Below are 13,832 nucleotides of genomic sequence, written 5' to 3' on the forward strand. Positions count from 1 at the left end.
TAAGCTATAAAAGCTTAGTAAAGAAATGATAAGGTGATATTTTGCACACGGACAATACGAGTTCAACTAGAAAACCGCAATTTACTAAGAAATGTTTACTTTAAAATTTTTTTGTAAATAATGTTTTTCATTACAATTGATTCTATTCCATAGAGAGCTATATGTTTTATATAGCACTTCATGCACATGAATTATAGAAATAAATGAATTCTGTTATTAGAATTATATTCTATGTTTTTTCGAAGCGGTTTAGGCAATATACAATATTTTTCCTTTTCCTGCCCGTTTTTTTTTAATATTTTCTCATGAATCGAATCGATCCAAAATTCTAGCAGTCTTGATATTCGAATGGTATATTCCAAGCCGATGGAATGAAATTTAGAAATAATACTGCTGGCGTTTCAAAATGGGGAGAAAAACGTATATTACGTTCTCTGATCTGACTAGGGATCGTGTAAGCGGTAACTTACTCTTACTATATTGGAATATAAATAGTAAACATGTGGTCAAAATATAGATGCTGCACAACAGTCAATATCGAAAAACATATTTGAAATGAGAGATAATTCTACAGATTCTAACTAGTATACATATTCTTGATTAGCTGAACAAGCTAAGTCTTCTTCGTCTGTATACTTCAGTTCAACGTAGTCGCTAGGTTTATTTGCTATTCCAATGAAATTTTGAATAAATAACTTGGCATTGAACCCTGATTATTTGTCGGAAAGGCCGAAACCATTCAATTTTTGTCTCTTTTTTTTCGCCTTGGATAAAAATATTTATAAATACAATGTGAAAAAGAATGTTCTTATATTCTTAAAAGACTCTGTACAAAATTTTATTCATATCCTTTCAGATTCAGATATAATTGCCTTATAAAGTGCAGTGTCACACACATTTTTTTGTTAGAAAACATTTTATTTTCCGATGTATGTGTTTAAAACTTAAGCATCCTGCAAAACTTAAATGCATCCTGTAAATCAAAAGTGGTTTAAATTAAAGATAAAGATCGGTAAATATAGTTCCCATTTAAGCCGATTATTTAAGAATATGATTTTAATAGAACAACTTTTTATTTTAATATAATTTTAATATATTTGATTTCACTTTGAAATATGTATCTGGTACAGAAGACATATTTGTGATAAAAATAATATCGAAAGCTTTAGAATTGGATATGGTTGTATTACAAACTTCAGATTTATCTTATTCTTAATTATGTCTACTGCCATCAACAGCAAAAGCATTTCTAACTTTAATAGTTAAAAATATATAAGCATTAACAAAAAACAGTTCTTTTTAGTACAATTATATATTATTATTATTATATATATTACAATATATTTATCAATAAGATTTTTAATTTGCTGCGAGCTTAAGTCGTTTATTTAACACATAAAAATGATAAAAAAACTACACTTAGAAAGTATTTTCGTAGAAAGTATTTATAACATAGATATTAAGTTCTACGAGGAGATAATCATTAATCATTTTTAAAGATGGTCTCTATCTGCTTTATAAATATTTTTTAAGAATATTTATCACATTCTTAATATAAAATTTTTTTAATTTATTTTTTGATCGGTTTATTAAAATGGTTTTTTATATATATTTTTAATCTGGCTGTTTAATTTTTTTCTTTTATTATACTCTATATTTTGATTATCCTTGAGAGTCATCATCATAATTATCGATCTATGAAGATAATTATAACAATTTTTAATATTTTCATTTTTCCTTTTTTATGACTAATAATGAATACATAACAAAAATATGCAACAAACATACAAGTATTTTTTTATAAAATTATTTCATATTTTGGAATTATATATATTAAAGTTTTTAAATAAGAATTTTATGTGATGTTTACATACTTTAAGTTAATATTATTAAAACTACATATATGTCCTCCTCTTTGTTCTATGGTCTATGTTGTACTGATTTTTACTAATCACTAATAACACGAAAAAATGAATATATAAAATTGTTTTCAACATTTTTATGTGCTAAATAAACGATTTAAACCCGAGAAATTAAAATTCTTATTGATAAAATTAGTTGTATTAACAATTAACTATGTATTATATTTCTACAATATTATCACGTGAATGACACCTCTATATAAATTTAAAATGTTATGTTTAATGTATCTAGGCTTCGGCAAAGACAAAAGTAACATCCTTACTTGTTTTTTTTTTATATAATTGCAAACTTTAAATAATTTCTTGCAATTTCCTTAACAAGAACTTTTTAATTATTTTTATACTTATTAAAAGTTCAAAGTTTGTAAAGTATATATCATTCAAAGCCTTTGAAACTTTTCACAAGTCTTAACAAATACATACACTCGAACTTTTACTTTTTAGTTAGTCACTTTGAAGCGCTTCAAAGTTTAGCAATTCCTAATCTGATATGCCAGTTGTTTTCACTATTCGAATGATTAGTTTTACTAATTAACAAGAAAATTAGCTGCAAAACTACTTTACAAATTGGATTTCTCTACCCCATTTATTTGAATGAAACAAAACATAGTATCTAGTAGATTATATCAACAACATATTTGCTATTGTTATCATTGCGCACAGATAAAATGTTAACAGTTTCATCGTTAGCAGCTGTAAGTCTTTTTGCATTAATGTCAAATGTCAAATTACGAGTAAATACCAGACACCAGACACAAATGTCAGTAATTCTGGAGGAGATCAAATATTTCATAGTTTGCTCTTACAATTAATAATACTGAATAATTTAAATGTTTCTGTTCAACTATGCGATTCACACATTGCGAGAATAATTGGCAGGCAGTGCGTATAAAGTGCGTTTATCTGATAGCATAAATTTATGGATGAACTTATAGCAAGAATGTAACTTTGCTTGCAGTTGAATAAAAGTATGAAGGCTGGAGCCACCTGAGCGTAAATTATTACCCAACAGCAGATTTCTGTTACTCAAAATGAAGGCATCTGTCTATGTGTCATTCAGTTATTTAATAAATATTTTATCTATGACAATAAATTCTTGATATTTGTGCTGAATAAATCTGAAGTAATGGCAACTTTTGGTATATAAATATATTAAGCAGCGAACATTGCAGTTTTGCATAGATAAGTATAATTTTTGCTAACAAGTGAATAAGTCAGTAGTTACTAATACTTCAATATTTCAACTATTTCATATTGAGGAATTATCCCAAACTTTTAAAGTAATATGCAATAAATTTTGAAAATTCAAATCAAATAACCACAATCGAAATAATTGAAGTTTATTTGTATTAGTTTTAAGCACGAAAGCAATTCAACTGTAAAGCCTCAAATTAAAGTTTAATGCATATACCCATTCTTTTTCTACCCCACAAGATTTTAGATGAAATCCTATATTACTGAATAACGAAATTTGTAATTTATATTTTAATGAAGCGGCAACTTAAAATTGCCTTAAACTATGCAAACGTGTTCATGCTCCTGCATTCACTTTTAGCTTTAATTAAATAAGCAATTAAGCCGAGTCAACAAATTTTATTTATTAAGTCCGACTATGAGAAGTTTATGGTTTCAACGCCCTGAAGCGTGCTCCATAGTACGAGTAATAAATGTGTGCTTCTGTAGTTTGCAAATATTTTATGTATCTATACTTTATGCGAGTAGAGTTAGAGATTTGGCAAATAGAAAAACCACACCTCTACCATGACGAGTTGGTGAAGTTATTATTATAGAAAAGAAATTTAAAAAAAAATATGAATTAATGTTTATTTTTCTTTGTTATGCGGAATTAACATAAATAAAATAATGAAATTTAACAATTAAATATAAAAATATAATTATTAAATTTAATTTTTTACAACTGGTTCTAATATAAACACAACAAGTCAATTTGTTAATAAAACTTTCACAACAAAGTAACAAAACTTCAGAAAAATGTGCGAACATAAAAGTCAAGTATGGCTTTGGGTTGGCTGAATCTGAGTTTCCCGAGTTCGATTCCTGGTACTTGGGGTATCAAAAAAATTATTTATGAATAATAAAATACAAGAATTATTTGCAAGACCACTGATGATGGGTATTTGGCAATACTAGAAACAGCTGTATGGTCAGCCAAAAATTCAATTAATTAAAATAATATAAAATAAATTTTTTTTGTTGTAGTTCACTACTGTTTGAAAAATCTCTTTATTAATAAAAAAGTTAATATTCAATCTTTTTTATTGAAGCAAATTCGTTAGTATTTGCTTTTAAAATTTAATCAGTCTGTAAGTACATCTGTCTTAAGTTACTTATATTCTGCACTAAATACGTTTTCAGCCAACTTATATATAATCAGTCTAGTATATAAAGATAAAAATATACACAAATATAAAAAATATAATATTCTTTATTCTTTATGTTTAAAGTATAGTAAAAGTACTCGTAATTTAATTGACAATTCCTCTTTTCACACATAGCAATCACAGATTGATATCATTTTATATGCCAAGTATTAATTTTTGAAATCAAATATCGCTGTCATATGTCTGATTTCTATACCGATATATCTGATTGTTTAGTCAAATACGGAAAACAAATTACTGTTCATTTTTGAAATCAAACCTTTAAATGTGATTTAATAAACTATAGATGGAACACATTTGAAATAAAATTTGATCAAACATTTATTAAGCAGTCAACTATTTCTTGTACTAGATAAATATCTTAGCTTAAGTTAAAAAGAGGATTTGTAAATAAATATTTATAAGGATTTGTAATATTTACTGAAATAAGTGTGAAGATTGTTAACCCTTGCAATTGATCTTTACAGTCGTTGCAATTACACCATAGTCCACTCAATATATGGGAGGAAGTATCCAAACTTAAAATATGTATATGATGATGCAATCACGTTCTATAGCAGATAGTGAATTTGCTTTTTTTAATTATTGTTTTGAATTTTTACTTTTACTTATTCAAAGTAGTATCTTTCTGAGTCAACACAGCACTTGAAATACTCAACGAACTTTTAGAAACATATCTTTTACTCATCGGTCGATTTACCTTTAATATGTCGGTTGAAATCCATTGAATGACAAGTATGGTTTGTTTTTTCTATAGTTTTTCTTCTTTCATCTGTAGTCAATTCAAGTTTGAGTGCACTCAGAAAAATATGCTCTAAACATATACTAGTTAAATTAGTCTGATCATTTTGTTAGAAAAATTTTAGCTCATGCGATGAAGTAGATATGAAAAACCAGCATGTGATATGGTTGCATCAACATGATGCGTTGTCAACCAAATTATATTTCTGAGTGTGGTATTAGATATTGCCTAATGTTAAAACAAGTGCATACTGTGAATAATCGAAGAAGATGATATCTTTTTTAGTCCAGAACTCATGTACTACAATAGCTTTTACTCTTCTGAAAGTGTATTTCTTTCTTTCTGGTAACTTCAGTGTGAGATATTAGTGTTTTGTTTACAGTCTGTATTGGGTGAATTATGTTTTTATCACCAGTTACAATTATTAAAATACTTGACAAATTGCTTTGGGACATTTTTAAAATGTCGTGCAATACATGCAATACTGAACTCTCCAAAGACGCATGTTGAAATCTATTTGTTCGAATCATAGTCTTTTCTTTAAAGAATCTCACAGGCATACAATAACCACTTTAAAAAATTGTTTTGACTTTCATAGAAATCGTCCAAACCAATGGGAAGTCTGTTCATTGAATGTATTTATTTCCGGTTACATTTTTTAGTAATTCGTATGTTTTAATTCGTTTATTTCCTCCTTGTAGACAGACTTAAACAAGGCATAAGATGTCTTATATTTTTACAGTAAGTAGGTTAAGTGTGCAGAATTAAATCTTTACAATTCTTTCTAGGTTGTTCTTTTTATCGATCTACACAGAGTGACATATTATAAAATGTCCTGTCACATCGAAATAGCGAATAAATTTTGACAATGAGTCAATAAACTGTACATCATTAACTACTCTATAGAATCAATCTGATTGGATCTGGACAGCATTTTTAGCATTATCTGCAGGTCATTTGATATTATTAAAGTTTCGGTTCTCATTCAAAATCTTAGTCCTTAGTCCTGGTAGTATTCATATCATGCATAAGGAATCACAGTTGACCGGCACAAGTCTTTATTTGGGTTCTTATTATTATGTCTCTTATGTATTTAATAGCATTAACTTTATTAACCGTAATTAAATAATTATAAAGTAACTTAATTAACATTAACTTCAATTATTACTACTAATCACTTAACATATATTACTATATAAACTGTACAATATTACAATAATGAAATGATAAAATAGAATAAGTAGGATACATGTATTCTGATATGTATGTAAGACTAGGGATATATGTGTTTATTTTTAAAAAAGGAGCCATTATGAAAACACATAACAAGTCTGTTAATTATTATAAAAAAATATATATGCATAACAAGCATTTCATTAAAACGGCGTTAAAATAAAAATGCAATTATATTTGTATTTTTATTTTGCTCTTTAAAGTACATAAAGACACTCAGGCCACATTCTCAAGTAATTAATTTTTTATTCATATGGAAGCAAAAATGTATCGTTTTATGTACAAGTTTCATTTCAATTAAAATGGAAAAAAATATTATTATTCCGCTTAAGCAGTTAATGTAATATTTTATTGCAGTTAAGCTTTAGCTATGATAATTGTTCGTATTCTCGGATTAACTCATTTTAAGCCCCATAAAATCCTGACGATTACAAGTGAAAAAGTGTTGCATTTATTTCGAAATGTAATACAATTTAATTTTTAAATACCATATCATATTTTTTTTTTGTGATATTTTTTTTGATGTGTGCTTCTATATCTTTTATATCATATTATTTATATTTTTTTTTTTTTTGTTTTTGATATACATATTATTTACACTTTTGCGGTTGCAATATGTGTGTACAAGTATTTCTTTAATTTAACATTTTATCTACAATCTTGCATTCCCATACTAATTGCTTTACATAAAAATGAAATTAATACTAAATTAATTGTAGAAATGTTGTAATTGTACTGGTTTGCGGTTAAAATAATTTGATTTTTTCTACTGTAAATTTCTTTATTAGAAATAAAATAATGTATGATAAGTATTTCACTTAATTTTTCTAGGTGGTGTGCAAAAGTTTTACTTTCATCACTTTGAGTTGATAATATTAGAGTTACATGCTTACCAGTAATATAGTTTTTATCACATTTTAGTTAATTATTTTGAGTGATACGTTACGTACCAATCATAAAATTCGTTAGGTTTGGTGTTTTACGTATAGGATTGTGTAAATGTGTATTAAATAAAATCGTTTGCTTATAATTTTTACAAAATAAATATTCAAACCATAATATAATGTTTTAGTTTTTATATTTTTTTAATGTTTCAAATTTTTTTTTATAATCTTTTATTCCCATATATATTACTAATTAATCGATTATTTACTTATGAGTTTTAGCACAAAATATCTTTTATATTCATGATACTCCACACCGTTAGGAGTCTAAATTTCAGTTATATACTAATTCTATATAATATTGTGTTCTATATAAATTAAATTTTTATATATTAAATTTGTGTTCAATTTCATATATTCACTCTTGAAGTAGTGTGGAGCTAAATAAAAACACGAAAGTAGCAACACTTATGTGTTTGCTACAGGAAATTGGCTCTAGCAAGGTCTGGTGTTAAGTGAATATTAAGTACAGAGAGTATGTAAAGTATAAAATTATATCTTTCGATATTAAAAATATACTCAAAGTACATATGTCGGGATTATATATTGTATTAAACGTACTTGACATATTTTTGAACATTCTGACACGTTATACGTAATCTCCAATTTATCACATATTTATTTTTTAAAATTATATTTTTATTAAACACTACGTAAGTCTTATATATAATATTCTCTTATGTTTTACAAATTTGTGGAAGACTATATTACTCCTTTTATATATGTCGGCTTTGTTATCAATATTTATGTATTGTACTACGGTAACGTATTAGTATTTGTTAACTGTTCGAATTCCAATTACTAATAAATATAATTATAGCAAAAAATAATGATAACCTTAAAAACAAAACATTAAAACCTATAAAACAATATATATTATTGTAAACTGTCTTCTCTCATATGAACACAATTATAATAATTAATAAAAGACTAGTGATAAAGTCTTCAAATAAGTAGAAAATTGTGACCATAACTTTTTTTTTCAACTATAAGTTAGTTTTTAACTAAATAGAAGCCATTCTGCGTGCCTAAAGAATGTGTTTTGCTATAAAGGTTTTATTATATTACCTCTTCAGATCAAAAATTTAAATAATTTCTTAACTCAGAACAAAACTAAAGATTCACATACAATGTCAGAAAAAAAAAAGCTATTTCCTTCGCAATAAATGTTTTAGTCCATTCCATTAGTTAGTCTCATTTCGTTGAGGAGGTAGCGCAAATTATGCTAGGTAACTCATTATATACTTCTATCGTGCCTTCCTGATTTGTATTGCGTTAGAATACTAGTAATTGCTGTGCTTTTCAACGTTATCTTGAAGACAAAGAATACTACTCTGTCAAAAAAACGTTGAAATAGTTGTCTTTGTCAGAAATTCAATTTAATTTGTTCTTTCAGGTAATGGTTATTTTTTATTAAATTTTGAATCTGTTTTTCGACATGGTTTTTTTAATGTTTTTTATATATTATCTATCCGGTTATAGGTCACCTTTTTTTAAAATTTAAATTAATCTTGTGAGAATATAGACAACAGAATCAAGAGCATGACGTTTAGATACAGAATTTACTAATATTAATATATGTTAGATCCCGATCCTAATGTTGACTCTCTTTATTTGATATATTACTATGAAACCAGTGATATCCTTAAGCAGTGGTGGCAATTGTAAAATATATGCCATTTTCAAATACTGGTGGTAAAGAGCTGTTTTATTTAATATTTTAATGTTGAAATTTTCCAAAATTGATTAATATATATTTGTTCTATTGCTTTTAATTCTTAATCTTATTGCTAAAATTGAAACTTTTTGTAAGAGCGTATACTAATAAAAATGTGAGAGTGTTAATTTAACCCTCAGGTAAAGCTACCACAAGTGTTTAAGTTTGATACTCAAGTTCACTTCTTTTTCAGCTTTTTTTCCACACATCTGCAATGGAAGTTATTATCTTTAATTCTGTTTTTTTGAGATCTTTTGAACTCAAATCTTATACTATTACCAATAATATTATAATCAAGTTTATTATATTCATGCGCAATGCGGAAAATTATTAATTACTTTAAGTTATCTAGTAACTGCTAAGATTTACTAAAGTAACTTCATCTTTGTAGACAAAAGTCATATATCTTTTTAGACAAAAGTATATGCCACTGTAATACGAAAGATGCATTCTTTATCAAACAATCTTACAAAGATAAATCCAGCCTTCAAACATTTTTGTAATAAGTGGATTTATTTAATTAGATTATTATATGTACTAAAAATCAATTATTCTATTTTTATCAACAAATTGTTTTCTAATATAATTATAAATGCCATATCACTCAATAATAATTACACAGTAATTATTTAAAATTGACTAATAATTGTGTTAATATGAAAATAATAATATAAATTTTGTTTATGTTCATTTATTGTTATGTTCAAATAACAAAACTCGAAAAGATTTGTTGACTCAAAGCTTTCAAAATATTTTAAAATTTAATATAAATTTGTCATTCAAACGAAAACCAAAATTTAGAATTTAATAAATCATTCAAAATAAAAATGGCAAAATTATATTTATTTTTCATATTTTGTTTATTGTATACAATTAGGATTACATTTGCTGCAAAGGTTTGTTTGAATTTATTTTTTAAGTATAAATTCATTAAAAAAATATTTTTATTTATTTTTATTATATGTAGAATGAATTTGAGATGAATTTTGAGAATTGCACAACTATAATTCAAGATAAAACTATTGTGGAAAAATTCATATGTAGTTTGAGCAGAAGCAATAAAAGGCGAACCCTTTCCATAGAATGGATATTTTCGGAGGATCTGAATCCATTTTTTCTAGATATTGTTGTCGTTTTACCACGTAAAACTTCGAATTTCGTTTTATTAAATATGACTCAAATAAATGGCTGTGAATATTTAGCCAATAAAAATCAAGTAACCTTCTTGGGTTTAACTCGCCAGAATATGGAACGTTATAGCAATATGCCAAAAACTTGTCCTTTTAAAAAGAAAATTTTGTATTACATTAGAGGCTTTCGATTTGATATGCAAATGTTTCCCGCTTTTAATTTCGATACTGCAGTTGAAATATATTATAATTTTTTTGCTGGGAAGAAAAAAGTTTCCAATGGTGCAATTATTAGTCATATTATCCTAAAAAGAGGTAAATTATTCTGAAATAAATATGTATAATAAATAAAATGTTAACTAGTTTGAATTTTTATTGAATTTTTAAAAGAACAAAAATGAATTAAGTTTGTTTTCATCTATTGTTTCTAATATTTTATATAAGATGCCAGAGTTTCGGAGACATGAAAATAGTTTCCGACCATTACTAGCATTCTAGGCTCATAGCAAGTAGAGGCTTGCTATGAGTGAGTATCAGTGAGCTTGTTTGAAATACACAAATATTATATTTTTATATGAAATTTACAATTTTTTGGTGTATATCAAATGTTATATATATATCATATCACCACAAATTCATGTTGTGGTAATATAACATTTTTTCCTTAAAAGAAAATGTTCTTATCGCATTCAGATGAAGATTTATAGACCTATTTTGCTAGTTTTATAATCAATAGTCCCTATTGTGGGTTGTGTATTGCCGATAGACAATAGAGAAGTTTCTATCGGTGACAGACAAAACCGAATTTTGGTATCGTGAACTATAAACCCATGGAACTTTTTCTATCAGCAATAGATAAATTTATCTATTGTGTTTAAGCAGTAGAAGGTCAAAGAAGTTTGTCGATCAAAAAAAAAAAAGCTGTTGAAACGCATTATATAGTCAATTTAACATATAAATTTAAAATTATTGAATATGCAAAATTTAATCATTAGTATTAATTCATTGACATTTTCATTTGCTTACCCATTTAATATATCGGCTTTCAAGTGTTATATATTGTATATTGAGAATAAAGATTGTTAACAGAGGTGTTTGTTCATTATTTATAAACCTCATGAACCTTATAAATTTATTTACTTTCTAAGTTAAGTATCATCTCTTGTATGATAAATTGTTTTCACAAATATAAAAAATCTGTTTTCAATACAAAATTGCATTTTAACACAATCAAGTTATTTACAAAAATATCTGTGTGAATACTTTTCAGTTTGGATTTTTCACTAAATTTTGGCATTTTATTTTATAATTTTAAAGTTTACACATATATATAATATTGCAACGATATTGTCTTAACATTTGTTTGGAAAAATTGTACCACTGAGCATTAGTTTTTGTGCCGGCATAATTTTTGCTGATATAAATAGTGCTATCATGCATCATATAGTGCACTTGTTTGTCTATCAAGTTTCATAATATGAAATTTATCTGCCAATCGACTCAGTATACAAATGTCTATTGTCTACCAATAGACATTTCATAATAGCCACTAATTATAGATTCGAATTTATACTTTTGGCTGAACTGTAAGAATCTATCAACTTTCTCAGTCCTGTAATTTAGAAGTAATGTTTTGTATTTTTTTGAATCATATGAGTCATCTGCATTTAATGTTGTGGTGATATGAAATATTAGTGTTTTGAACTACTATTTTTCCTTACAATAAATCAATATATAAACTCATGTTTCAGTTAATCGAGATTAAAACTATTTTAATATTATATAAAAGTTCTAATGTGAAAAATCTCATATGACCAAAAAGCTACGGTATGCTCTAAAAAACTTCAGACTAGAGACGTCTTTATTGAAAGCACGACAGTTTTAGAACTGATAATATAATTAATAAAATGACTTCTGTATATAAAAATGTATTCTGTACATTTTACCTTTTTTTTAAATCTTTATTTGTGTATTTCTAAAAGGGTGACAAATGGTATATGATCCTCAGGAGCAGTAGTGGTTGGTCTACAAGATATTTGAAATTTAGATCCGCCGGGAAGAGAACTGTGAAATTGGGTAAATCTCTCCCTTGAGCCACCTCTGAATCAACATTTGCTTACAGTATAAAACATACTAGTTCGCTTTCTAACGTATTGATACTTCTTCCCTCCACTTCATATTTATTCATATAGTCACCGATTTTCAGAAATTGATTATATGAAATAAACTTTATGACTTGTATTATTATTATTGTTTTCGGTGGCTTTACAGCTGTTATAAAGCAATTAACAAATTATTGAAGTGAGTATAATTATTTACAAAAAAACCATGAACTATATTGTTTTCAATAAAAAATAATTACTTATAATATATACAAAATGAGGGTAATATACGTATTTGAATATATGGAAATAATTTGAATATAATTACTTGTATTTAAGAATTAAGTTATTGTAAAACATGTGCTGACTGTCATTATATCATATATCTCTTCTGACATATACATAATGAAATATTTTACATTTGGCATATATTTCTTGATTTATCATTTTAATTATAACGTTGAAGTAAAGGTCAGTACATTTCAAAATTACATATATACTAACGTTAACACAAATGAAATCTGAATTTCAACAGGCTGAAATGGAAATGATTTACGATGTTCATCAGTGCAATGCTACCAGCTCAATAGTCACACAGACGAATTGCCATTTGAGTAAAAATAAGAAACGTCGAACTTTCAATTTGGAGATCACCTTTTCAAGTGACGTTAAGAAATTTTTTTTCGACTTGGTAATTGTTTTTCCACGTAAGCCGAGAAATTTTGTTTTGATAAATATAAGTAGAGCGGATGGTTGTCAAATGTTGGGCAATGAAAACCAAATAGCTCTGGTACAACTGGGCCGTGCTCATATGGATAAGTACAGCAATTTTCCAAAAAAGTGCCCATTCCAAAAGGATGTTATCTATTATGTGCGCGGTTATCGTTATGACATTAAATTTATACCTGCATTCTCATTCGAAAGTGATATGTTGGTTTGGGTTAATTTTTATTCTGATCGAACAAAGGTTTGGGAAATGTTTCTGAAAACTCATATCCAAAAGAAAGGGAGGCGCAATTAATTAAAGCTTTATTTTCATTTAAATAAACAAAGCTCAATATCATATAAAACTCATTTTAACTTTTTTAAATATTAAAATTTGATATGTGTTTTAGGGATTAAATTCAGTTATTGTGTTGGAGTTTAAACTGTTGACTAAATTCAAGTCGGGTTTTATAAGTAGTAATATCTAATTATAACTAAAATTATGTGTAGACTTACAGAAAACATTTTAAACCAGTATTTTAAGATAAAACAATTGTATACCCTCTATTTGACTGTATAGTTAAAGACACTTAACGTAAAAATTCGATTTTATTTGGCCTATAACTCAATATAGACATCTTGACAACCACATATAAAACTATCATTCTATTGATGAATAGTTTATGGACTATTTGGAAGGATTTTGAGGTCACTATAAATCTGTATAAATTGTATTAATGAATAGTTTATGGACTATTTGGAAGGATTGTGAGGCCACTATAAATCTTATGATAAACCTGCAGTTGTTTGAAGAGCAATAATGAAGAGGAAGTGCAATTTTCATATCTTTGTTTAGAACTAGAGACAATTTGTCGTTTAGGGGATCATTTTCTTATATTTATAAGATAGTACATACAGTTACTAAAAAACAATCA

General features: G+C 26.4%; 1 protein-coding gene across 1 annotated transcript; it reads left to right on the forward strand.

Annotated features, from left to right (window-relative positions):
* Positions 1-12,706: 12,706 nt before the first annotated feature.
* On the forward strand, positions 12,707-13,213 carry LOC119674735. Its single transcript, XM_038085891.1, has one exon. The coding sequence runs from the start codon at positions 12,707-12,709 to the stop codon at positions 13,211-13,213; it is 507 nt and encodes a 168-aa protein (XP_037941819.1).
* Positions 13,214-13,832: the final 619 nt, after the last annotated feature.

Source organism: Teleopsis dalmanni, chromosome 2 (genome assembly GCF_002237135.1).
Source record: "Teleopsis dalmanni isolate 2A chromosome 2, ASM223713v2, whole genome shotgun sequence".
Classification (NCBI taxonomy): domain Eukaryota; kingdom Metazoa; phylum Arthropoda; class Insecta; order Diptera; family Diopsidae; genus Teleopsis; species Teleopsis dalmanni.

What these genes read in the sequence shown, in the direction of transcription:
- LOC119674735 (XM_038085891.1), top strand. Translation starts at nt 12,707, where the DNA reads ATGAAATCTGAATTTCAACAGGCTGAAATGGAAATGATTTACGATGTT.